The sequence below is a fragment of the Conger conger genome, chromosome 10 (assembly GCF_963514075.1).
Source record: "Conger conger chromosome 10, fConCon1.1, whole genome shotgun sequence".
Taxonomy (NCBI): domain Eukaryota; kingdom Metazoa; phylum Chordata; class Actinopteri; order Anguilliformes; family Congridae; genus Conger; species Conger conger.
Genome location: NC_083769.1, coordinates 19,916,629 through 19,943,294, shown reverse-complemented (window position 1 = coordinate 19,943,294; position 26,666 = coordinate 19,916,629). Strand labels below are relative to the sequence as shown.

General features: G+C 40.2%; 1 protein-coding gene across 1 annotated transcript; it reads right to left on the bottom strand.

The window, feature by feature from the left end:
* Positions 1 to 7,063: 7,063 nt before the first annotated feature.
* Positions 7,064 to 17,159, bottom strand: sall4 (spalt-like transcription factor 4). Its single transcript, XM_061259246.1, has 4 exons — positions 16,997 to 17,159; positions 10,157 to 12,727; positions 9,706 to 10,010; positions 7,064 to 9,441 (listed from the first exon to the last, which is right to left on the bottom strand). The coding sequence occupies exons 1-4, from the start codon at positions 17,061 to 17,063 to the stop codon at positions 9,007 to 9,009; spliced, it is 3,378 nt and encodes a 1,125-aa protein (XP_061115230.1). The 5' UTR covers positions 17,064 to 17,159; the 3' UTR covers positions 7,064 to 9,006.
* Between the last annotated feature and the right edge of the window lie 9,507 nt (positions 17,160 to 26,666).

The following is a 26,666-nucleotide window of genomic DNA, read 5'->3' as shown; positions in this document are numbered from 1 at the left end:
ATCTATTCAACACAGTAATAATCCTAAATTGTCTCGTGGCCATTCATAAATAACTAATAGCTGCAGTGAACATTGAACATATTTCCTTTGACAGAAATATGTAACAACTGTGATGTAAAGATTTTCAGTAATCAAATGTATGTTCTCATAATAGGTGATCCTAAAAGACGATTGACAAAAAACATCACATTTGTATAAACAATTTGCACAGGTATTCCACAATACAGCTATGGGTGTACACTTTGACAAATTCAATTCGATATCACTCAAAAAAGTACCAGTATTTGCGGTACATTGAAAACTTAAGAGGGGTAAAACTGAACCATAACATAATGGCCGGTTCAAGGATTCTTTCTACAATCAATATTACATAAATGTATACATAGTGCATTAGGTTATATACTGGGATAGAATTATTGGCACCTTGATAAATATGTGGGAAAATATTGTAAACTAAAAAATAATAGTTATTGACATAAGCTTTATTTTCTAACATGTAAAGTAGCATGCTTGATTAATTAATGAATGAAATCAACCAGTCTTACATTTTTCAAAGACAAAATTAAAAAAATATATATATTCTATTATATTATTATTATATCATAGTTTTAAATATTATTGGCACCCCTAATTTAATACTTTGTGCAAACACCCCCGGCAAAGATGACAGCCATGAACTATGAATTACTCAAAACAAAGTATTACTAAAACAAAGTTGATAAACTTTAACTAAACACAGTGGAAGTATACAAATTTTTTTTCTCACTGAAAATAGTTTGTTTTTTAGTGGATAAACATTACTGTGGCCATGCCTGGTGTGTAGAAATACTATGGGCCACAGCCAAAACTCTGGACAAATCCCCTTTCAAATTTGATGACAGTATCTCCAAAAATTAGCATTGTGTATAGTTTTTTCTAAGATATGTCTATGCAGTTTTCCAAAAAGGACATTTGGAGACTCTAAAAGGACATATGGAAACTAGATGAGATTATGGGTCTTATGACATGTAAAATTCTGTATTTTGCTTACTGAAGTATACAACAAAAAATGTTTGCACTTTGCCCCCCCCCCCCTCTCCTTGTGCTTTTATAAGACAGCACAGCAACAGGTTGAGATGATTGTAAAAAAATAAGTACAATTATCACAATAATAACATCTTGTACACTAATATATTGACTCAGGTCCATTGATTTAAGTTTTTGTCAAGTACACAGCCTCCATCAACAAGTCAAACACATTCCACAATTTCACATGCTATTTATTATTCAAAAGCAGGCTTGTTCTTAATTTATAAGCATTCTGAATAATAATACAATATTTTGAGAATATATTTAGATGCTCAATGATATGAAATGGGGTCAGGTCAATGACAATTCCCACTATATTGGAGCCACAGTCTTCCTCAGAAATATTCGACGAGATTCCTTGGAAGTCCTCCAAAGGAAGTCCTATTTAGACGTAAGCATCGCAAAATAAATGTTTTGTCGTAAAACGTCAATCTTTTTGGCTATAAAATCTCAAGAACTGTTTTTTGCCGAAGCGTCAGTGTACGCATTAAAAATGCTGCAGTTACGTTATGCAGGCAAAACAAAATAATTGTTTTATGTAAGCCAAACAAACTACATCATTGGTAACGTAATGTCATTAGCTAAAATGCTTATGAATCGTTACTTCAGTACCATACCACTACCTGGTTCAGAGCTGAATTATACTGTATTTTTTGCTCAAGGATGGGGATTATGTCTTTACTGTCTAAACGGATTACCGATACTAGTCTGATAAGTTTATACGTGGGCTCATCCTGTTCAAGAGAGCCTATACAAGACGTAGATATCGCAATCCTATGTACAAGTAATTTTGTAGAAGTATGCAACGGCTAAACTAATAATAATGATAATTCCTCCTGAGAAATTTTAAGTAAACAACAATATTCTATCAACGTTTCTCGAAGCTAGCACTATTTTTGGAATTGCATTATTATGCAGTTGGTTCGACATTACCTTATTTCGTGTCGTATATGGATTTCCACAATGTAGAGAAGGCAAGGTCCCCCCACGCTTCTTTTGGCACCCACATGTTACAAAATTAAAAATTAAAAATTTTTAAATGGGTTATATAGATAGAACAATGCGTTTTAACGCTTTCAAATGGTATATCCTGTTACTGTAGTGATCGCACCACAAAAAAGAAAAAAAAGAAATTAATGCTATAAAACCCCCCCACACCAGTCCAGCCCTGAGACTTAAAGGGTTAAAGTTGATAACAGGCATTTTATTCAAGAGATGTCCTTTTAGGAATTTGTTGAAGTTACTGTTACAGCTTTTGTATCCAGGACATCCCTGCCAAAAAATTTAAAATAAGACAGTTGCAGCTAGAGCTCTAATTTTGAAATAGTTCACCAGATTTTTTTAAAATCTTGTTGAGAAATAAAATATATTTTATCAATACTATTATTGTGTAACACGCTTTATGTGCCATGCACTCTATCAATACATTCTTATTATTAGTAGTAGTGGTCGTAATCTACTTTAACTTCCTGTAATAACATCTGATTTGATTCAATGATGGTTTTGTTAAGTTAACATAAGTCCATAAGCATGTATGAGAAAGTGCAAAGGACATAATGATTCACTCTCTCTGACCTTTCTTCAAACTGATCACTCTTCAAATGATTCTCTCACAGACCTTGCAGTCAAACTGGCCCTCTTGCATGGGCAAGGTCATTGGTTAACCTTTGCCATCTGGCCAGTAAGACGGCTTTGACACTGGCTGCCTTCTAATAAATGTTCTTGTATGAGGGCAGGCAGGTGCAGAGAAAGTTCTCTCATTGTAGTAGTGCACCACCTGACCTGAGGGCTTGACCTACACATGCCCCCTGCTATGTGGTCCCAAAATGCCTGTCCGCAGAGCAGACGGCTGATAGAACACCCTCCTGCCCATCACATGGCACCTTTTGTCATGCAGAGCAGTGTCCACTGTTCTGGCACCAAAAACGCTAATTCCCCCCCAAACTGAGTTTGAGGTTCTTGGATTAGGCCCACTTTTGCTCATAGCCCCATGCATGAGGGACATTCTTCACAGCTAAATTTAAAAAAAATGGTTTGTGGGATTAAACCAATTTTGGCCCTTGATGGTCCTTGGAACGCAACAAAGATATCAACCCAATCCTGTTCCAACTGATGCAGACAACAGGACAGCCCTCAGATCTCATATCTCTCAGTTACAGACTCTGACTTCTGGCTGTGAAATCTGTTTTTTTTTTTTTTCTCTGGGATAGAAATATCATATAAGAAACGGAACTAAATGAATGCTAATGGGCCTTAAGATGAATATGCATAGTACATAGTACATACAGTGCAGTCTGTAAGCATTTGGACAGTGACACAGAATTTGTAGTTCTGGTTCTGAACTCCAGCACATTGGATTTGAAAATGAAAAGATTGTGAGGTTTTAATGTGAGAGTATTTACATCCATATTTGGTGATTGGCGTGGGAATTACGGCCCTTTTTAGACACCGTCTATTTTATGGAAGCAAAGGTAACAGGACACTCGCCTGCTCAGCTGTTTCTTGGCCAGCTGTGTGCCTTCATGTCATCAGTCAATGCACAAGAAAGCTAACAAAAGGACTAGAGTTGAATCTAGGTGTGCCATTTCAATTTGGAATTTGTTGCGGTTGTCTCTGAACATGAGGACCACAAAAGAGCAATGGCAGTGAAGCAGGCCATCACTGATGAAAATACTGAAATTGATCAGAGGCAAAACATAATTTCCTGTACCAAAGTTATGGAGAAAGAAAGGTGCTCCTGATCAAAAGCACGCCACCTTATCTGTGAAAATGGTGGAAGTACTGTTATGGCTAGGGCTTGCATGGATGTCACTGGAACTGGCTATATCTGAAAAAAAGGGCTGTGGTTCCTACAAGGATCACTGATATGGATCCTCATAAACATAAATAAAAAAATGCCCTCAAATTAAAGGGGACTGTCTGCACAGTAACCTCATATACATAGTTTCATTTCAAACCCAATGTGCTGGAAGGTAAGTTTACCATTTACAATATTTAATTGTGGAGCACAGCAACTTAGATAATAATGAAAAACCATTTACTTTTTCCTCAAGCACATTATTCTATCAAGATGTATTACATTAAGTCTTTTTAAGGCTAAATGGAAGACGGGTTGTAATCATAAAACATACACCCATAAATTGTGGAGAAGATGGAGAAATGCAGCAAATGGATTCACATTAGCTCAACTAAGAATCGATAAGGAAAAGATGTCATACAGCAGTAGTCAAGACCTCCACGATCATTTCCCCACAGTGGATCGAACAAAACATTGAGAATCCCTCAGTAACCTGGGCCGCTCAGGTCAGATGAAGGCCGCAAGCCTAATCAGATGGATATGGATATGGAAATCACGTTCAGACTGAAACCAGGATGTAAAGTTCAATGTAAATGTGACTAACACAGCTGGACCAGACCCATGCAAAGCAAGTTTGGTTACCCAAATGCAAAGCATGGTGACCCAAGAGCAAGGGGAGACTAAAACCAGGTAACATTTTCCTGGGTGGGAAGGACAGCTTCACCCAATTAGCCTTTGGTTACAATCATACCCATGGTGGGAGCCCATGGTCTCGTAGAGCTCAAACAATCATTTCTGCACATAGGTGGATTGGGTATCTGAAGCTTATCAACCTTTCCCCAAGAGAGGCTGTGTGGAATAGGAAAACATGTTGAAAACATGTTGCATTCAGGTTTAGGTGAAGAATCCCTCTTTCCATTAGGTAGCACTCTAGGAAAAGGAAATGCATACAACCAAGAAGCTTTGGTAGACATTGGGAACATGCGGAGGTACTCACACTTACTCATACATACAAATATCTCGGGGTACACCTGGACAATAAACGGGACTGGTCAGCCAACACTGATGCACTCTACAGGAAAGGGGAGAGTCGGCTCTACTTCCTCAGGAGGCTGCGGTCTTTCAATGTGTGCAGTAAGCTCCTCAGGATGTGTTACCAGTCTGTCATCGCCAGTGTCCTTTCTTATGCCGTTGTGTGCTGGGGAGGCAGCATTAAGAAGAGGGACGCTGGGCGACTGGAAAGGCTGGTAAGGAAAGCTGGCTCTGTAGTCAGAGCTGGAGTGCTTAATATCAACAGCAGAGAAAAGGACACTGAACAGGATGCTGGCAATCCTGGACAATGACCGCCACCCACTATATAACACACTTAACAAACAGAAGAGCATCTTCAGTAGCAGACTCCGGTCTCGGACAAGCTCAACAGACAGGTTAAGAAGGTCCTTTGTTCCATGGGCCATTCAGTTATACAACATCACACAAAACGAGAGGAGAGAATTGGACTTTTCAGCATGAGTTTCTTTCTGCTCCTTCCACCACATCACCTTTGTCTACCATCCTCTATCCATCATCTGTCTCTGACTGTCCTAACAGGCTATATTAGCCCTCTACACAATCTGGACTGTAATCCTCACTTTTACCTCTGTTGACTTTTCTACATGCTGTACCTTTATAATTTTATTTGACCTTCGGAAGCTCTTTTATGCTTAAATTATATTATTTGTTAAGCAATTCTTTTATGTTCAGACTCATTGTATGCATACTTAACAAGCGCAACTTGCACTGAGTAAATCCATGCACTGTTTACGGTTTGTACTTTCATTGCACTACCATCATTGCACACAATCTACCATAGCACCTTATCATGGTCAATATGTCACAGGGCCAGTCCCTACTAGGCCTTTGTAATCACTTCACATGCTCTTTACTTCTTACTTTTCTGTGAGTGATTTTGATCTTTATGTGTGCGAGATATGTGTATGTGTGTATGTATGTATAAGCTACCGGATGCCTACAATTTCCTTCGGGATGAATAAAGTATCTATCTATCTCTATCTATCACTTCATTGAGATACAACAGCCATTAGCCATTCCGCAGAGCCATTTTCATAAACCGGCACTTTCTAGGGTTTTTCGATGACATTCCCACATTGTGTGTAATGAAGGATATTTTAGACATTTCCAGAAGTTCGTTTTACAATGGCAGGTTACGGTTTTATTCAACACACAAAAGAAAATAATCAGTTGTTTGACTAGAATGCTAGACAGCTGTGCCAAGTGCCACATTTTCACATCAGCCTGTACCAATAGTGCTACATCTAGACCGAGGCAAATTACTACAGAAGAAACAAGGCCACAACACAGCGGGGCAGTTACAGTTAGTGCAAGTCAATTCCAGAACACCACACACACCTATTAGTGAAAAAATAAAATCTTGCTTTTAAATTTGTTAGTCAAATTTAAAGCTAGTTGTCCACAAATGTGATGTCAGGATGCAAATGTTCAACCACTCAACCTCAATTGCAACTCTTCTTCCATATTCAGACTTTACCAAATAAGGTTTGGCAACATGGCTGAAAGCCATTTAAAAGTATCTGGGCCTTAATCAGCTTCAATTTAATTTTAAGGAGCTTGGCCAAGTTATGCATGCCAGAGGCAGAACAGTAGGTGAACCTCATAGCCAGGCTAGCAGCCTCTAAACCACGCCTCAGTGGTTCTGCGAGGGAAGAGAATGCACAACTTTAACAAAAGGACAGCACCGGCAGAAGAGTTCAGTTTTTTGGTTAAATTGTGAATTGCTACAAAATTTCTTATGACCCCTCCAGAGCAATAACATTTCTACAGGCAGCATTGGAGTTGGGGTGACCCCCTTTGCTACAAACCACAATTGCCTCTAAAATAAAATGCTGGTAGGTTAGAAACTTCTGGAGACATCCAAAATACCAGTGATTGAACACAAAAACAAAAACAAAAAACAAAAGGTCAAGGTTTAAAAAGGACAAAATAAAATGCCTGGTTCACTGAAGCAAAACATGCATTCAGAGGCTCAAATGGCAAATTATTACATTCAGATTAGACTGTATAGAATGCATTCAATAATGACAGGCAGCACTAAATGGACTTCATGGATAATGTACCAAAGGGCATATTTTTAACCGTCAATTTTTAGTTTCTGTAGAACAAGCAAAAGTGAAGAAACAATTTGGAAAAGTCACCCTGATTTTATTTTCAAAAGACCAGAAAGTAACATTATGCATTAAGATGCTTGAATAAGGAGGAAAGAGTTGCAAAACAAGATTAAGTATACACTGTAAACATGCCAGAAAAAAAAAAAAAGGCAACAAAGTAACAGAGGCTCCATAATTCTTGTATTGTAGATCCCAAGCCCCCCCTCACCCAACCCAGTTCAGATGCAGATTCTTTACATTTTAAAAAAGGCACAACTTGGCAAAATGCATACATCAGGAAGAGTGATTACCAGGACAGTCAAAATCTGTTCTGAGCAAGACGTGCAGTGTCCAACAATACATTCAATAAAAAATAAAAACTCAGCAGGTTGTGGAAAAATGAGTACAACAAATTACATTTAGATCAGGTACATAACTGGGAGTAGCTTAAAGATGAGGTAGAAAAATAACAATTGGCACCCCCACAGCCCCCAACCAAACACCCACCCCGAGCTAGGGGATGCTGGGTGTATTTACAGGAAAACCAAATTCACAGGACAGGATTTGATATCACAAGATTGTTAGGTGGTATAAGGGAGTGATTTAAAAACAGGACCTGAAGTACCCCCACCAGTCCTACAAGTGGGGGGGAAAAAAATAAAATAAAATAAACCAAAGAAGCCAACCTGATCAGTTATGCGCTGTAATAATTCTTAATATTTAAGAGGCAACTACACAGCAAATACAAGCCATAACTGCAGAGTAGAGGTGAAAGGTGGATCAAGCATCATGAAAAGTGGGTGGGGGATTCATTAAAGTGCAGCCAAGAGCAACAGTGTTCAGTGTTTTAATAGCCTTCAAGACACAGCTCTCTAAAGGCTTCAAATGGTATGTTGGCACAGAAAAGCTAAGAAAATGGAGCAAACACTCAAACTGATTCCAGGAAATTGAGGAGGGCAAACCATTTCCACAGAAATTGAATGATAGAAACACACAGACATGGTATAAAGACCTTCATTACAATCTTTTGGTGCTTAAAAGAAAAATATATACAAGTTTGAGAGGTTAGCCAGGCACTTGGCAAAAATAATTTTTTGGTTTTGAAAGCTGGGGAAAAAGAAAAAGAAATCTAAATTCTACTTTGTCAACATCCTTAAAATAACTTAATTTCAAGAGTTTGCAGCAATAGTCCACATTCATGGAAGAGAACTTCCACTACAAGAGTCTTCTAAAGCCAACTGGTTTGAACACAAGTGGTACATACTGTGCGGAACACCTGAAGCATTTCCCCCAAGTAAGGAAGGGGGCAATCAATGTCCATAAAGTTGATGGTATGCGACAGGCACTCAAGTGTTCTACATTAATTTGGAGATGGAACCAGATGACAATGGGCTGGGCACAATTAAATGTTAGGACAACTTTTATATTTCCTGAAACATTAAACTGGCATTACCTTTTGTCAGGACATCCATTCTTGACATCAGATATACCCATTTGGATTAAAGCCATTTCAAGTAAGATGAATACATTCAACTTCTGGAGGGAGAAGAGACTAAAAAGATGACAGCCTTACAAAAAGTTACCCGCATATCTTAAACATACAAACAGCAAATACAACCAATTGAGACCTCTACAGTAGTTAAATTCAAGTTCTACTAAAATAAAACGCTAGCATGAGGTAAACCGTTCAAACTGTACGAAGGAGGGAGCTGCATGTTTCAAGTTACTGGGAAAGCTAGAGCTCGCTTTGCAGGACCTTCTCATTTTTGTTCACCAAGAGACCTCCTTTTTCAAAATTGTTGCAAAGCGCAAAAGTGATTGTACTCATTTGTGAGCAAGTGTTAAATAGAAAAAATAGCTACCTTAAAAGCCATAATCTATACATTTCAGTAGGAAAAATATGAGTGTCACATCTGTAAAAAGAACCAAGAGAAATGGAGGGCGAAACACCTCGTCCCACTCCCTCCCTGGCCAAAATTAATTAACGGCGATTTTGCCCTCTTCCATAAAATGGGGAAACTGGGATTTTGGCACGCTCTCCCCGCCATTCTTTTCCATTTCCGCCATCGAGGCGGGAAGGCCAGACTGGGACCCGTCCACTTTCACCAAACCTCCGGTCGAGCCTACAAGGGGACCACCGGCCAGGCTCCCGGGCATGGGAATGCCCCCATTCTGGATGACCGAGATCTCATTGGTCTTCATGGTCAGGCCATTTGTGAACGCGGCTGCGTACTGGTTCCACATGGTGGGGTCAAAGTTCATTGGTGGCGGGACCAGGTCTTTATGGGACGGCATCATGTCAGGCACCATCTTGGACTCTGGCCCCAGCGCCATCATTGCCATGGGGTTGTCTAAAGACAGCCTCTGACCCCGCCTTGCCGAGTTATTCCACATGTGAGTTCCAACATGCACCTAAAAAGGGAACGAGAAACACAATAGAAGATTACCACCAAGCATGACTTCTGCACTGCTGCAGTTCGGAAACTGAAAGGTCTTCCATAATGTACCGAAGTTGGGAAGTCACAGAGAAAGGTCTTACATTTATGCTGGTCTTTTACATTTTTCTTACAATATAAACACAGCTGCACACGCTACAATCTAAACAATTAAAAATATTGAGGCAATTCTCTTAGTTATGCCACAGATCTAGTGTGGGATGAGGTTGGGAAGCCTTACCTTGAGGTTGCCCTTGGTAGTGAAAGCTCTACCACAAATTGTACAAGCAAAGGGCTTCTCTCCAGTGTGCGTGCGCTCATGGATCTGCAGGGCACTAGCGGAAGAGAAGTTCTTCCCGCACGCGTTGCAGAGGTGCTGCTTGGCAGAACGGCGGGAAGCAGAGGTGGAGGGTGGCTGTACTCCCCCTCCCAGGGACATAGGATGCCCAAACAGGCCATGTGCACCCATGGGGTTCTCTGGTGGAGTCTGCATCTCCAACTTAACCAGGCTTGGAGGGACCCGCATGTAAGGCATGTGGTTTGAGCCTGTTGGGGGCGGGGGCGGGTGCGGGGGGGGGAGAAAATAAATTTCCATGAAATTAAAGCAATGCATCCATCCTTTAGCCAAGGATGAAGTCAGTCCGGCAATCAGGAAGTATAGCCAGAAGGATCAGTTGGTACTGAGGACTTACCATAATCACCATTGGAAAAGGACAGGCCAGGCTCCTCCTTGATAGGCTTGGGGGTGAAGCTGGCAGATGTCAGATCCAGAGCATCATTGGATTCCAGCTCATGAGGTCCGCTGTCGGAGTCTGGTCGGGATGCCACCCTGCTGCAGTCGTCCGGGACAGAGGGATCAGGGGACTTAGACTGATTGCTCCCTAGCTGGCTGTCGATTGGTGAGGAGGACTGGAAGGAGACCGAATCAGAGACAGCAGGGCTCCTGCCATTCTGGTACTCCTGGTCCCCAGGCAGGGAAGAGATTGGATCTTTGGTGACCCCATCGCTGCCATCAGTGCTGGCCTGCCGCTGCAGGTTTAGGGCTGAAGCAAGGTTCTTCATGTGGTTTTCCAAAGCAGCAATGCCTGAAAACATGGAAGGGGTGTTAGGAGGCTGCAGCAGCTCTTCCTTAGAGTTTGGTGGAGGCAGCAGGGGCAGGGGCTCAGAGAACCCATAGGGCCTCTCCCTGGGGTTCATCTCAGGCTCTGGCTCCTCCAAGCTCTCGTCATGGAAGCTGCTCATGTCCAGGGCCTTCTCCTCTTCAGGTGGGGTGGGGGTGGGGTCCATGGCTTCCTGGCCCTCAAAGGGACTCTCAGGGAGAGGAGTGTTGGGGATCTGGCCACCCATGTGCATACGGATGTGCTGCTGTAGCACCACCGCGTTGGTGAACTTCTTCTGGCAGATGGGGCAGGAGTGCTGCATCTTGAGTGGAGTGTTGGCCCGATGAACACCATAGTGGGCCTTCAGGTTTCCCTTTGTGGAGAATGCTCGGCCACAGATTTTGCACTTATAGGGTCGCTCACCCGTGTGTGTACGGTAGTGCATCTTGAGTGAGCTCTGGCAGCTCAGGATCCGATGGCAGATGACGCACTCGTTGGGGTCACCAGTCTTCTTCTCTAGGCAGTCCACCATCTGCTGCAGCTTGGCTGTGCCCGAGCCATGGTCCGCGAGCAGCCCATTGCCATTCACATGGTGGTGGAGAGCAGCCAGACCTTCCGGGGGCTCCTGGGATTGGTCGGCTCCCATCTCCTGGTTGAACATGCCAGAGGAGATTGAGGCCCCATCGCTTCCAGAAGAGGGAGGCCTTTGAGAGTACACATCACCCCCAAGTGGACCATCAAATGAGGGCTTGAGGCCCTGCAGCACAGAGGGGTGGAAACCAGCCGAGGGAAGCCCCGATAGTGGCTTGTTGTCAACAAAATTTGATTCTTCAATAGGCATGGACATGCCGTATGGGATGCCGCTGCTGGTGGGGATGTTATCCAGGTGCTCCGGGACAGGGTGGGGGTTCATCCGTATGTGTGGGTACTTCTCCTTGTGCCTCTGGAAATGCACCTTCAGGTTACCCTTGGTGGTAAAGCGGTTCCCACAGATGTTGCACTTGAAGGGCCTCTCACCGGTGTGTGAACGCAGGTGAATCTGTAGGGCGCTGTCATTCCCAAAAGTCTTGCCACAGAACTTGCACTTGTGCTTGAACTGGGATTCTCCAGAAGTGACCTTGGGATCCACAGCTGCGCCAGGCAGTTTGGCTTTCAACTTTTTGGAGGAGTCCAGAGCAGCCGCCATGCCAGCAAATGGGTTCGGGAAAGACATCGCCCCGGGGGACTGGGGAAGCAAAGCAGGTAGCCGGCTGGCAAGGTCGGGGAGGCCTTTCGGCAAATCCAATTTTGGGGGAGCGGGTCCAGCCTGCACGCCTCCTGGGAGCGGAACCAGACCAGCGCTGCAGTGCGGCAAGTGGCCCGCTTGCTTTAGAGCTTCCAAAGACAGGCTCTGCGACCCTGTCCTCTTCCCAATGAGGGCAGCAGCAGCTGAAAGCTGCTGAGAGAGGTGTGCCCCCAGGGCTTTGAGTGGGTCTACGGCAGCCCCCAGAGCAGAGTGAAGGCTCTGGGGCGCCATCATGGCCACCTGGATCCGGATCTGCTCCGTCAGCTGGATCTGCTGCAACTGCTGCTGCTGCAGGCTGACCAGCTGCTCCAGGATCATGGGGATGGCGTGCAGGTTGGCGTGCGAGGAGGAAGAGGAAGCCAGAGAGGAGGGTGGGGACTTCGTCCGGCTGGACGAGTGCTGTGTCACCGCCACTCTGGTAGCAGGCATGGACTCCAGAGTTACGTTTGTGTCTTGCACTTTGGTAGCAGACGAGTAGATCCCATCTGGGCTGGCAGAGCTCAGTGCCATCTCCGCCTCCGCATCCACCAATTTCGGTGGATCACTGGTGCTTGGTTGCGGCTCATCCCCCTCTTCCTCCATCCTCTCCATAAAACCTGCACCGCCTTGCAACTGTGGGTCGCTGCCAGGCTGACTTTCACCGCGGTCACCTAGGAAACCATTGGGGGAGTCTTGCGAGAGGTCACATGGCACCATCCCTCCATCGCCCTCCTTCATGATGACCACCTGCTGGCTCTTGGTGCAGCTCCTCTGGTGCTCCAGGAACTCCGAGGGATCAAAGAACTCTGCACAGCACCCATCGCAAACGTGAGGCTCCTCCGTGCGGCTCCGCTTCGCCTCGATCCCGTCCTCCTCCATTGGATCATCCCGAAGAAGGCCTACAGTGATCGACAAAGACAACGCAAACTTGTTTAGTGTCAACCACTACAAACATTAAAGTCTTCAAAAGATTCATTTTAGCAGATGTGAAAAGTCCAGGGGTCAGACAATAGAGGTCTGCCGTGAATTTCTATTACCCATGAATTCAGCCTGCTCCTTTGAGCAAATAGTTCCAACTTCTGTCTGGAGAGTTGTGCCAAATAGAAAATCTAAGTGAACAATTCTGGGGAGGACTATGAACCTGGATTTTCCTCCACTGCAATTTAGTTCACCTCACCAGCTAAAACAGTGTTTTAATAATGCTTAAGTCAGTCAAGTCCCATGTGCACATTACTTATAGTATATTGCAAACTATTAAACTGATCAAATTAAAAACTTGAGGGGAGACAAGAAGATCCTAAATGGGTTGTTGAACATATGTTTAAGAAAAGAAAAATAAAAATTTTTTAAAAGCCAACGAATTCAAGTCTGCATCGTTTCAATACATTCATTTACTTTGTAGGACTGAGTATGGGAATCACTGACCTACATGAAGTACAAGACAATACTACAACAGTTAAAAAACATAACTTGGTTTTTACTGTACTGCATAAAAATATACCCACAATGAATATGAACGCAACACAGCATTACTTGAATACAAAAAGCAAAGAAGATATAATTGTGGCCCATAAAAAAAATAACTTGGTTCACATAGCATGCACTGAAAACAAAGAAAATCACAAAAGTTACATCACTAAATACTGTGACCCCCATACATCGATCTTTCTATACATCCATTTTATCAATTCATCCCAGCCAAAAAGAAGCCTTTTAGATTAAGTTCCTCTTAGAAGAAACAATGCATGTTGCGAATGGAACCTTTTTTTTTTACCCCAACCACCCCACCCAACATGCAGAACAATGACTGAAGGAGGTGGGGTTCTCTCAGATTGAAATTTGCTTACAGAAGCACCTACACACATGGAAAGTGAATCATACTTCATACACAACCACCACCCCCCACATTTGTGAGAAATAATGAATGCAGACAGCACAGGGACTTTAAGCACTTAAGGCTAAGAATAATTGGGAACTTTAAGTTTTGGAATTTGCCCAAGAATGATTTAGAACCGCTTTTATGACTTGAGAGCACTTGTAACGCTAAAATATTGAATCCTCGTGAGCACTCTTAATGACCCAAGAACTTCCTGTAATGAATTCAGTCAAAACAGCAAGTCCTGCCACTTCAGCTGCAAGCATTCATTGCCATTTGTATGCATTTATTAAATTAAAGTGAGGCTTTAATCAATAAATTACAATTTATAGCATGTTCTTAAAACAAACATCAGCAAATGCAAATAGGGAGATGCTACAAAAAGCTCAAAATTGGAGGACTAAGGAACTAGAGAAGGCAGCTTCTTTTGACTGGAAACATTGCTCAATAACATTTATTTTTGCCTACTTTTATAAATCTCCACTTAGCCTGCTAAGCAAAATAAACCATTTAAATCCAGTTGTGAACACATCTACGCATATCCAAAAACTGTATTTGAGATTAGCCCATTGGAGGAGAAATTATTATTATTTATTTTTTTACCCAATTACACAATACAAAAGTAAGGATCAGTCCAAACCAGTCCTACCAATCAGAGCTATGCTGCAAAATACCACATGGGGAGCAGCACTCAGTATGATAAGGTTGCCACCAGAGGGAGCCAGCATTCAAAATATACCCAGAAACACAAAGGTCCAATTCACAAAATCTACAATCTGAAATATGGATGAATTTAAATAGTCAGGAGGGAAAAGGGGCATCCTTTCCATCACAGTACATGGCCAGGTCAGAGACCAATGACTGCCTGAAATTGACTGGAAGGTGAAATTAGTTGCAACACAAATGAACAACCATTTCCCTCTCAACACCCACAGGGAAGGGGGAGAAAGGGGGGGAATTCCACCCAGAAGACATCTTTACTCCAACCATGTACATACAAACTACATGAATTTGCCTAATTTGTCTGAATTCACATGATGTACATACAATCATGTTGTAAACTGAAGTCAAACAAAAATGCAATCATAAGCACCCCCACCTGAAAACCTCCTGTTGGCATGGTCAAATTAAAGCTGAACATATGCCATTGACATTTCATTTGTGCGCAAAAAGATTAGATGTGGCCACTTAACAGCCCCATTGTTAAATGCTAATGCACTCATAAGATGTGAGTGGGGGTGACAGACCACCTGTCTGGTTTCTTCCTGGAACCGTAGGACTTGTTAATAGCTCACCAGGTGACCGAAAAGGGCTGAAACGTAGCAAATTGTATTCCGAAATAGTTCATTCAAAAACCAAAACGTAACCGATAAAAAGTGAAAAACCGAAGTAAAAATGTCCAAATTTTGCATCGCGTACGGACTTTACGAACAGTAAATTATGTACAAGTTAACGAGCCTTCAAGAAAGCACAGAACCCTTGAGTCATGACCAGTAAAGGTAGCAGAGCATAGGCTGAAGCGAACTGCAGCGGCTAGTCAGACCACGCGGGGGCGCTTTCCAGCGCAAACAAATGGTACTCAAAAGCGCACGCGGTAGATGGACTGCATTACCAAGTTAAGTGTTCTGAAACTACTACCACTAGCTATGTAACAATAAATATAGAATTTAAGAATTCAAATATCGCTTTTCCCAAACTGCATCAAGTACGCGTTAAGTGCTCCCCTTAGTTGCAGTCAATTGCAAAATTAGCCTCATGTCTATGAAACATGCGATGTGGAAAGTTTACCGTGATGCTTAAGAATCTGGTCAGTGCGTCATGCTTTTGAATGGGCCAACTTGCGGCTGTATGAATAAGAGGGAGGTGGGCAGTGTTTAAAATGTTTACATATGGCAACACAGATCGACCCCCTATCCCTCCACCCCCACCACTCCGTATGCACAAAAGGAAACAGTCATGCATTAAACTGGGGATTTATTACCCTTTGGTCAGTTTACTCATGAGTCACATTTCATACCAACCTGTCGGGGCACCTTTTGTTTAACCTCAGACAACCAAATTAGCTACCTGGCAAGCCAAAAGAACCCAACGCTTTACATTTTAAGACCACGTAAAATGTTTCCACATGCCGTGGTTTACATTAAGGAACTGATTTAAATATTAAATAACCGTTGCTGTGTGCGACCGGTTCGTTAAACTACTCCCCACACGTTTGCCATTCACCAAGTCATTTTCGACCTATACAGATAAAGCAGTTTAAGTTCAAAAACATTAGCAAAAGCGAAGTGACGCTAAATGTTGATGATACTGCATAACTCGTATTACGAGGCACATTTTGTTTGGTTATGTGGCTAAATACAGCAAATTATTGCTCTTCTCGTCAGCTTGTTATGTTTGCTATAATTTAAAAGGCAATTCAATCGAACTAATGAATCGTACAGTGAAAGTAGTAAAAAGGGGAATCAAATCATTTTAAACTTCGACATCAGCTCGGTAAACCAAGCTTTTGCAAAGTTAACGTTACTTCACCACGTTGTAAAAGAGTTGTGATTCAGCACCGAAATTCATTCGCTAAACTTGTCTAACATCGGCTACCAGACTTGGGTTCAAGATACTTAGACAACCAAAACGTTAATTCGTAGTCATTTCGGTACATGAGCTAGATATTAAGGACGACATGCAGTCAATAAACAAACACGAATTGGTTTGGCATAAATAGCTAGTTATCAATCGCTATACAGCTAGCGGGCTAAGCGCCATCCGCGTCCATAATGAACCAGTTGTAGATCAATACAATAACGTTAGTCAACACAAACATATCGGTTACCCACGCATATACAATTGATCTTAATATATATACACACAATAAAATAACTTACGCTAACAAGCTACTGTAGTTACTTTGCAGTCCTGAAACGAATTAAGTTAGCCTACAGCTATCGAGCATTAGGCTACAATCAATGATGGCCAAAGCGAGATCCACGGACATATATCACTACCGATTGCTTTCGATATATTGCAACCATGTAATTTGTTCCAAATTAGTTAAAAATCACTTCGTGGCATAAACGTAACTATCATACAACTAAACAACCCCACAAGTTTAAAATCAAACTACTTGCTTTCAGTAAGCTAGATGCTGCGAAAGCGTGGTCAATTCCAAGGATCATAATGAAGTACCAATAAATGAAGTATAAAAAATATATACATATACACGTTAGTAAGCAGTCTACATTCCACTAGATGACCAGACAACACCATTGGTCGCGAAATATTTGCAGTCCAAACTCACCATTTTCCGCCGAACCGGGCTCCTCGGAGTTGATGTGTTGTGGCTTGGCTTGCTTGCGCCTCGACATGGTACAACCATCGGGAGCAAAATAGTAACAATATTTTTTTTCCTCTTCTTCTTTACAACAAATTCTTAGAGTTGGGGAAATTAGCCCTTCAAGTAGAATTGCGCATGTCTGAGTAATTATTATTATCAATAATGCATTGCGATTTATCATGGGCCTCTGACAGCTGATTGGCTCCAGTCCAAGTGCTTACAGATTATTCAAATAGGACTCATTGATGAGAACAGCAGAGTGCGAGAAGGGGGAGGGAGGTGCAAGCGAACGTGCGCACCGCACAGAGTGAGGGAGAGAGAGTGAGAGAGGAGAGAGAGACAGGAGAGAGAGAGAGAAGGGTGAGGGGGAGAGAGATTTCCTCTGAATTCAGAATTTTTTAAAACTTGTAATTATACTTAAGGTGATTGTTATATTGACCATTACATAAAAAGTTGCGATTGCCTACGAGACACGCAGTAAATACAAATTCTCTGTTAAATTAATGAAAAAGAGCATACTAAATGGCCTATTTATACAGAAAGCCAGCCAATTTTTGAGTAAAACGACAAGTAGAAAATTGGATACAGTGCGTTAGCTTAGCCTACACGTTGCGGATAGGCCAAGTAATTTGCTTGGTATTTCGTAAACTATTGTTGACATCAATGGTTTATTTAAATTGTACTCGTTTTATTTTTTCCGTTCGGTTTGCCATTATTGAGTGTCGCCAGAAACTTTTGGGAGTAGGCTATTTATGAACTATAGAACCGTACGGGGTGTGTTGCAATAAAGGGACAATTATGAAATGCATAATAACTCATAAATCGTACTAGCACAGCTTCATATTTCGCGTTATGGACATGAATATCAGGCTGTAGTCTACCACGAAGGCATTTAGCCTACATCTACATGTTCTGTTTGAAGTGAACGCCTTAGGTTCAATATGTTCCAATACGTTTTTTCAATTTTTAATTATGAGCACGTAGCCTACTGAATATAGGCTATTGCCTAAAATCCCTTCTTAGACCTGGCGTGTGTAAGCAGTGTGTCAATGCATTGAACTTGTTTTAAGTAACAAGTCCAAGACATTTACTTAAAATCATCAATCATTTACTTCTTTCAAATTTACATAATGAAAATATTCAGCCATGTGATTTCTACAATTTGTTTAATTCCACTACCCACAATTTGCTTCCTTGGATTGAATGGAAATCAAACGATGCGACCGCCTCGTGTAGGCTGCGGCTACTGCGGTCAGTATGCTTGAAGGAGCTCAGTTTATGATGACAAGCTATTTAAAAGAGAGTTCCACGCATATTCCCCGAATATGCCTGTCTCAGTTTGTCTGGAATTTTTACTTTTGGGAAGTTATTTATAGAGCTCTGCATTCGTTCGTTATCAGGAACCAACAATTAGCCTTATTGTTTTAGTAACTCAAGCAGGATTAGGAAGTAGTTCTCGCAAAATCTGAATGAAACCAGATATGTAGGACTATGAAGAACGGACCTTCATAGGTAAAATTGTCTTCATTGCTTCAGTTGGTTCCTCACTTTTCATCATGCTTTAAAATGCCGTACATCATGAAAAACCTTTATCGTTTCAGTATATATATATATATATATATATATATATATATATATATATATATATATATATATAAAACATAGGCTATAAACTTTCAGCATCATGTAAAAACCTTGTATTTCCATTTTTGATATTTTATTTTAGCACACATTGAAAGCTTTCATCAGGCTCGATGTATTGTCAAGGTTTCATAATTGAACTAATAAAGTTGGTTAAAGACTACAAATGATAAACCATAAGGTTCATTTTGTAAATTGAACATATATGCTTTTTTTGCTGTTCCTGAGAATTCTGTTTTTGCAGGTAAATGCAGGACATAGATGAAATGCAAGGTTTGTGATAGCAGTAAAGTAATCAGACCTTCAGACACATATTGCTAAAAGTGGCTTCATTTGTAACATTGAATTGCCCTCTTAATACTGTGCTGCCATTTGACCACATATATAGTCTATTACCGACATTGAGGAAGACCACTGAGGCAACAAGAATATATGGTGAAATGCAGATGTCAGGTAGGGGCTTATTTCTGTCATAGGGCCAATGACAGAATACCAAAACTGCAATAAAGCCCTTACAAGAAAATGGTTACAGCTGAAGGTACCTACGACAAATGATTGGATAGATGTGACAGATTAGATAGCTAGATTTTTCGAATGTAAAGGTTGACCTTCTTTGAGATAATAACAGGTTACATTTGCAAGAATGTGGAAAAATGACTTGCATTTATAATATCTTTGTCAGACCAGAATTTGTATCATGAATGAAAAAGGGATTCAGAAACTGTAAAATTCAAGCATCCCCACAATTATATCTCTTAATGTCTCATATCTAGTTTACACTTTTTCCCATAGGAAAAAAAAAGTTTTTTTGGGGCAAATAGGAATTAAGAAAGATGTGATAACAGACAGAAGGCCGATATTATTAAAATATCTTTGTTTTTGCTGTTTAAGCTCCTGTGTCTGGAACACTACCTTAATTTAATGGAATCACTATTGTAAGGGGAGGGAAGAGCTGTTTCAACAGGCATGTATTGTCTGTAATGCCAATAGTATCCTGTTATTTCCGAATAAAAACAGAAACCTATCTTCCATTTCCTTTGCAGCCTGTTTATAAACTACATGGTAATTTGATTCAATTTTTGGTCTGACTCTACCATTAAAATATTTGAGTTAACTATGAGGTGCATTACAAATTTAGACACACAATGACATGCATCTCATGCTGCATGTTTCTTTTCAGAGAAGGTATCAAATCACACAGTGAACTCATAGAAAGCACTACACCTAATCAATTTCAATCAATTTTCAAAGGGCTGACTGCATGTTACCAGGGCAACGTGACCAATCAAGCCAAATCTGAGAAAATATTTCAGGTAAGACACAAAGCACCATAATTTCACCAATCACTTTGTGTAATTAACCCTGAAAGGCATTTTAATCAATCAGCCCGTACAACACGACAGTTTAGCCAAACATGCCCTAAACACAAGCAGAAAAGTCTGTTATTCAATATTAACCTTTGTTTCGGTCCAGTAAGGCTTGTGAGTCTTATGTAAATAATCAGCTAAAAGTATCCACAAGACTGTAATTATCTTTCATGTTTCCTACTATCTGCTCTGACTAATCAGGATATGTCTGGTCCCAAATAGGAAACCGTTTAGCACAGAACGTTCCCTGTGAATGTGTCATTCTTACCCATAACGATAGCTATCAACAATAATCATAATTCATTTTAACATATTGAGTCATCTAAGATGTAAAAATAAAACATGCTTCAACTCTCAATTAAAAGAAATCTGTTTCCACGAGTTCCTGGAATGCTGTGGTAATCTTCTGGAGATATGGCCAACACTCACTTAATTGATATTTAGCAATTTATTCAGTTATTCAATATAAACAGATATTTCAGTTAGGCCCTCAAGCAAATGTGTACTGTTAAAGATAGTCAACACAGTGTCAAATAAACAGTTCCATTCACAAATTAAGGTTTTACCTGTATTTAATTGACTCAACTCTGATTTACAAGTAAAGTTAATCATATCACACAATTTTTCATAAACTCACTTTAGTTAATTTTAGTGATTGCTGAACTTGCCAAAGTTAAGGACAAATGTGGATTGAATCCCAGCCTTTAGCTCAGAAATGAATGCAAGTGTTAGCTTATTTTCACCAGCGTAGCTTATCAGCGGTGTTATCAGCAAAATTAACTCAGCAAACACCTACTTCGTTATTGCAAAAGTCAAATGTAAGCATGATGATTGGGTCTAGGCTGTTTCCTAGGCCATGACCAAACAAATTATTGTACTGACAATTTGGTGCGCTTTCCAAGTAATTGTCCCATGACTTTGGACAGCCTAGCCTTAGCCTTGTTGCATAGTGTTTTCAGATTCAATGTTACCGTTCTTAGCTACATATAGCCAAGAACTTTCTGGTGCTTTGAGGGGACCATATTTATTTTGTTACCCACATGGTAGCAGGTGTTCTGCTGTTGCAATGATCCTTTAAATTAAAACTCAGTAGTGTAAATGCACAATCAGTGTCATAAATGCTCTGTTTGTCTTTCAATTAGGCAAACTGACGTCCAGCGAAACTGAGTTTGAATTATGAACTGCGGCCTGATCCCGCTACAAAAGGCTGACTGTTTTCAGCTGGTAGGCTGACGCTAGAGTAAGACATACTTTTTGTACAGCTATTTGGTGAAGCAGAATGGGATAACTTCCCTGTACAGGGAAAAAATTATGAAAAAAAAACATTATTTGAAGAAAAAAGTGCAGTTGGATCAAAAACAAAAAAAAATGTGACTGGCCTACATACAGGAAATGGCCCTGACTAATAACTGTAACATTCAGTTTTGCAGTTAATCATTTCGGTACTCCAGCAGAATTACCTTCCACATTTGATTGTTGTTTTTTTTTAGATATGCATGAATGCTAAAAGTAAGCACATTTCTAATGGGAAAAGTATGAAAAACTGCATGCTTCTGAAAAGACTGAACACTTTGTTGACATGTGGGAAGATAATCTGCACTGGAGTGGTTTTGAATAAATAGCGTGGGCAAAGGAGGTGCAATTTTAGCACTGAATGTACATGAAAAATAAATATGTGTCCATGCAAACCCAGTCCAGTCCAGATGGCTAACATGGATGCATTTCCCTTGCCACAATATGCAGTTTCATGTGCAAGCCCTGGCTTAGACTGGACAATGGTCCATCACATGGCTGTTCCCCCAATTCATCTCTGTAATACTGTCTGCTTGGAAGAGGAGTAAATGGCCACTTTCTGTAGAACAACAAATCATTAGTTGTTGTCGAGTTTAACAATCAATCAATCAATCAATCAATCATCAATCATGCAGCTAAAAAATCAGCCAGTCTTTATCGAGCCATATTTTTAAATAGAACACTAACAGTTAAAATTGTGCAAAAAAGATCAACAAAAAGAAAACAAAGTTTACACCCCTGTTACGCAAGTTTGATTGAAACACATTGATCGAACAAAATAGGATTAATTAACCATTTATTTACAATTTGGTCAAATATTGTCCACGTATATAATGAAGTCTTTCAAATGAACTAAAAACAAAAACCTGAAGTCAGCCCAGCAAATGAGGTGGGACACCACTGTAGGTAGACGTGTGGGGCTGTTAGCTCTACAGAAGAGACCCACCCTCCTCCTTTTTGTGTCATGGAAGTTGCAAAAACAAACAAAATGTAATTTTGTTTTAATGGAAAAATGCATTTGAATAATAAAAAAAACATATTCTGCATCATTCAGGAAATGGCCCCTATGAACAATTCCTGCCTGGCTTTCCAGCAGAATCTCTTGGAGGGAAACTGCACATAGACGGAGGAGTCCTCAGGCCAGCTGGGCCAATAAGCCCGGAGTCCACATACCTATACGAACGGCTCAGGATATGAATCCTACAGAGTGAGTCATCTCAGTGTGTAACAGGAAGTCTGCACGTCATAATGTAATGAAACACACGGGGTGGGAGTGGGACTGTGCTGGTATAAGAAAAAGAGGCTGATACTAATAACAAAAATCCTCTGTCGCGATCAGGAAATTATACCCAAGAACTATGACAATAAATCACCAATTCCAGGCTGCCACCGATGACCAATAAAGAAATATCGTCTAGAGACACGGATGGAGATCATATCTTGAGGTAAAGTAAAAATGTGAAAAACAAAAGCCTTTATCCAAACATCCATTAGGGTACACAAGCAGATTGTAGTTGCTTGGCTGAATGGTTGCTCTCATACTTCTGTATCACCCTACTGATGTGGCAGCATGCAAATCACAAGAAAGAAAAAAAAACCTTGTAAAAAGCAAAAAAATGAAATTATATTTCCATTAAAGAGCAATAAAGAATAAGAAACAAGAACAATAATAATATAAATGTTTTATTTACACTCAGTGAGCACTTTATTAGGTATTTATTAGACTTATTTTTAAGACTTATTAAGTTTGCTGCTGTAGTCTATCCACTAGGGGTTTGATGCATTGTGTGTTCAGAGATGCTGTTCTGCCCGCAGAACTGCTGCGCACCGTATCTTTTTTTTACACCATTCTCTGCAAACTCTAGATACTGTTTTTATGCATTTAGTTGCTGCCACATGATTGGCTGATCATATATTTGCATTAACAAGCTGGTGTACAGGTCTGTGATCATACAGAGCCTTTCTTAACCCAAAGACAATTTACAATATAAAAGCAGATACTCAAAGAAACAATTTGCGCATCGGATGCCCAAATTCACATTGTACAATAACAGTGTTATTGTGAGCTCCACAGCATAAATATTAAATAGACAGTCCATCTCATCATTGAATCCAAGCATACAAACAAAGCTAATATTCTTCATATTTCATGTACACCATAAGACTCTGGCATAGCACATATGATAAAAAACTTTTTTTTCTTACAAAATAATATATTACAATGAGGTGACTTCAAACTAAACATATGGTGACTTCAGCAACACTACATGAAAGATTTTAGATTCCAATACTGAAACAGTGTCTAATTTAGGTACAAATTGAGACTGGTTACTGATATTTCTCAGTCTATGTCATTAAAGGCTCTGATCCTTTTCTTGCACTTTTTTGAAACAGCCAGTTGTCAGAACAGAGTCGAGCAGGATTATGAGGGATCACAAGCTTATTCCAAAATAGTTCTGTGAGCTTGTTTAATGCTATTCTGTTTTAGTTTCATTTTTTTTACTCTACAGGTGTTGAGGGATGAAATGATTTTAAAAGCCTATATATTTGGAATGCCTATATTTCAATTGCAACATATATAATTGTGACTGACACTTGTAGTCACAGTAGTATGTAAGAAATAACTGTGATCCAAACTCTTTTGTGCCAGGAAGTTATTATTATTTTGTGCCTAGACATATTATTTATATGTGGATTTTCCTTATCACTTTACAAATACAATTTTATTGAATTTATTAAATGATAATTGTTTGTCCAATGTCTTTGATGACTAAATTTGTAGTTATAGAAAATGCATATGTTTAAGACAGAAAATTAAGACAAAAACAGTTTCAATTAATTTAAGACAAGCTGCATTGTAAATATATTCAATTACATATCTTCAAAATATATCTATCTTAAGCAAACATTAAATGCCTGTTCTCCTGTAAAACTCCTGCTTCATGCATTAATAATTACACTTTCATATTTTAACTTGAAGCCAAAAAATATTTAGAAGTGATCATAATCACAACATGATTCTTCAATTTCACATATGAAGGGATAGGAATAATGTGGAATGCTACTCTACAATTTCTAACCAGCTGTAATATGTTTAGAAAGTGTTGTACCCTATACCACATATTTATCAATGAGAGGGCAGGTCCGATATTGCAGGACTGCAGGTAATGCAATGTAAAGCCTTGAAATAACATCAGAAACAGTAAACAGATCTCAACTGGGAACTCTCCCCACCCAGTGAAAGAGCTTAGCCACTAAAAGAGAACATCGCCATGAAAATGTACCGTCACCAGTGAATAATTGAAAAGAATTTCACTTGTTGCACATCCAGACAGCTGTTATCAAGCATGATAGGTCCAGCTACTCATTTAAATCATGGTTATGGCTATTTTCTTTCAGTTTGTCAGGAATGGTTAGATAATTCTAAACTGAAAGGCTCCACCTTTCTTTTGAGATTTCAGCCTCCTAAGTGCTACAAAAAATATTTGTCTCTTTTGCCAAAAGAAGATCTAATGCCTACATATTCTGTTAGTCCCCCACCACCTTCTGTGAATGGTGTGCATGTGTCAAGCTAAAAGAAAGTAAATGAATGCTCTTAAATATAATGAAGTGTGTATTTATGAAGGCAAAAAGCTATGTTAAATACTCACAAAGAACAAACCAATACCTGATTTCAGAGCTTATCCAATTATGGCCAGAAAATTAAAAGTTAAAATGTTCAAATGAATGGGTAAGCAGACATAGTGGCCCATCAGTAAATTGCCTGTTTTAGAAATAAGGACCATGCAGTTAAAATGGTCTGTAAATGGCTTGTGTTCTGACAAAAACACAAGGAGCAAATATTAATTACTGTACTCACAGATAGACCTTCAAGTCAGCCCCAGATTTGAAGATTAAGTTACTTCAGTATAAAACCCAATTCTCAATACAAGTGTGTCCCTAAAACAAATGTAAACAATTTGGCTGTTCCTCCTCAACATTGGGTAAAATGTCTTATTCCACTGTACACATAGTTGTGTTGCATTTGTAGATATGGTTAGAAAGCAAAGGAGTCATTCCAGTTAAATCCTACATCCATGGATTTAGATGTATTTATTTATTTATTTATTTATTTTTGAAAACAATACCCCCAAACTATGCTTTGCCTTAACGCCAAGGCACCAAAAGGGTCTTGACAAAATATAATGATGCAGCAGAACTTTGATTTGCTTGATGGGGACAGATACAATGTGACATACACCATGGAGGAACATACACCATGGAGGAACACCATCAGATGCACTGGAATAAAACATTTTTAGCCAAGGCTTGAAATAATGGAAAAAAGAGTTTAGATATTTAACCTGGTCAAGCATATTGAAAGTGCGACCATACTGTGGACGGCATCAAGCTCTGCCAATGGAGAATATGGATAAGGACATCATATTTTGTATCCTTAATTGAGCACCAGAATTAGGAGATGATACATCAACAATGAAAACGGACGCATGCAAGAGGACTCATCAGCTGAAAGCCACTAAGTCCCAACGATATGCTTTCCTCTTCCACTTCTGTTTGTTTTTTGACTTGCATCGCAATACGTTCGGATCAGGAAAAAGCAGGGACAATTACCTTCCTGTTAATTGTGACACAAAGGGAACTCTGTATATCTAACAAAAACAGGCCGACATCTCAAAGACTGGGAAAAAGAGTAGAGTGCTGTCTAGACGCTTTATTGCAGCAATAAGCGGTCGGGTCTGAATACACCGGAGCAAACTATTCAAGCTAAACAATTCACGCTTGGTGCGTTTCTGTGATAAACTCCCAGCGGAGGAGGGAAAAAGATCTTCCTAAAACCTCTTCTGGGTTTTATCTCCTGGCTGATAGGTTAAGATGGACAAGGGTGATATCTCTAAATTAGGCAACGACAACCTTGGACTTACACAACACCCATGAAGCAACCAAATGTAAGAATTTGCAGTAGCAACATGCACAGATAAGATCACATTTCTGTGGCCCGGATTATAAATAGATTTGAGATTGCTTACATTTCCCCCCAATTGTTAGACAATCTTTGTCTGTCTATTTGCAAAACCCAAAACATTTCATAATGAAATTGGTTGAATTTAAACCCAAAAGTGCATATTGAAATACATGGCAAGCTCAATTCTGAAATGAATCAGAGAGAGAGAGAGAGAGAGTGAGAGAGAGAGAGAGAGAGAGAGAGAGAGAGAGAGAGAGCTTCACATTGGGAGCAGGGACAAAATGGCAGATGACCTTTCTCTGCCTTTTGTTGAAACAGATGTGCAGTAATTGTGTGCCTGCTGGATTGTTGTTGTTTATTGGAAGTTATC

Coding starts and splice junctions, on each gene's coding strand:
- sall4 (XM_061259246.1), bottom strand. CDS start 17,063: ATGTCGAGGCGCAAGCAAGCCAAGCCACAACACATCAACTCCGAGGAG. Junction 12,728..16,996: donor GCCCGGTTCGGCGGAAAATG/GTGAGTTTGGAC, acceptor CGATCACTGTAG/GCCTTCTTCGGGATGATCCA. Junction 9,442..9,705: donor CTACCAAGGGCAACCTCAAG/GTAAGGCTTCCC, acceptor TTCCCTTTTTAG/GTGCATGTTGGAACTCACAT.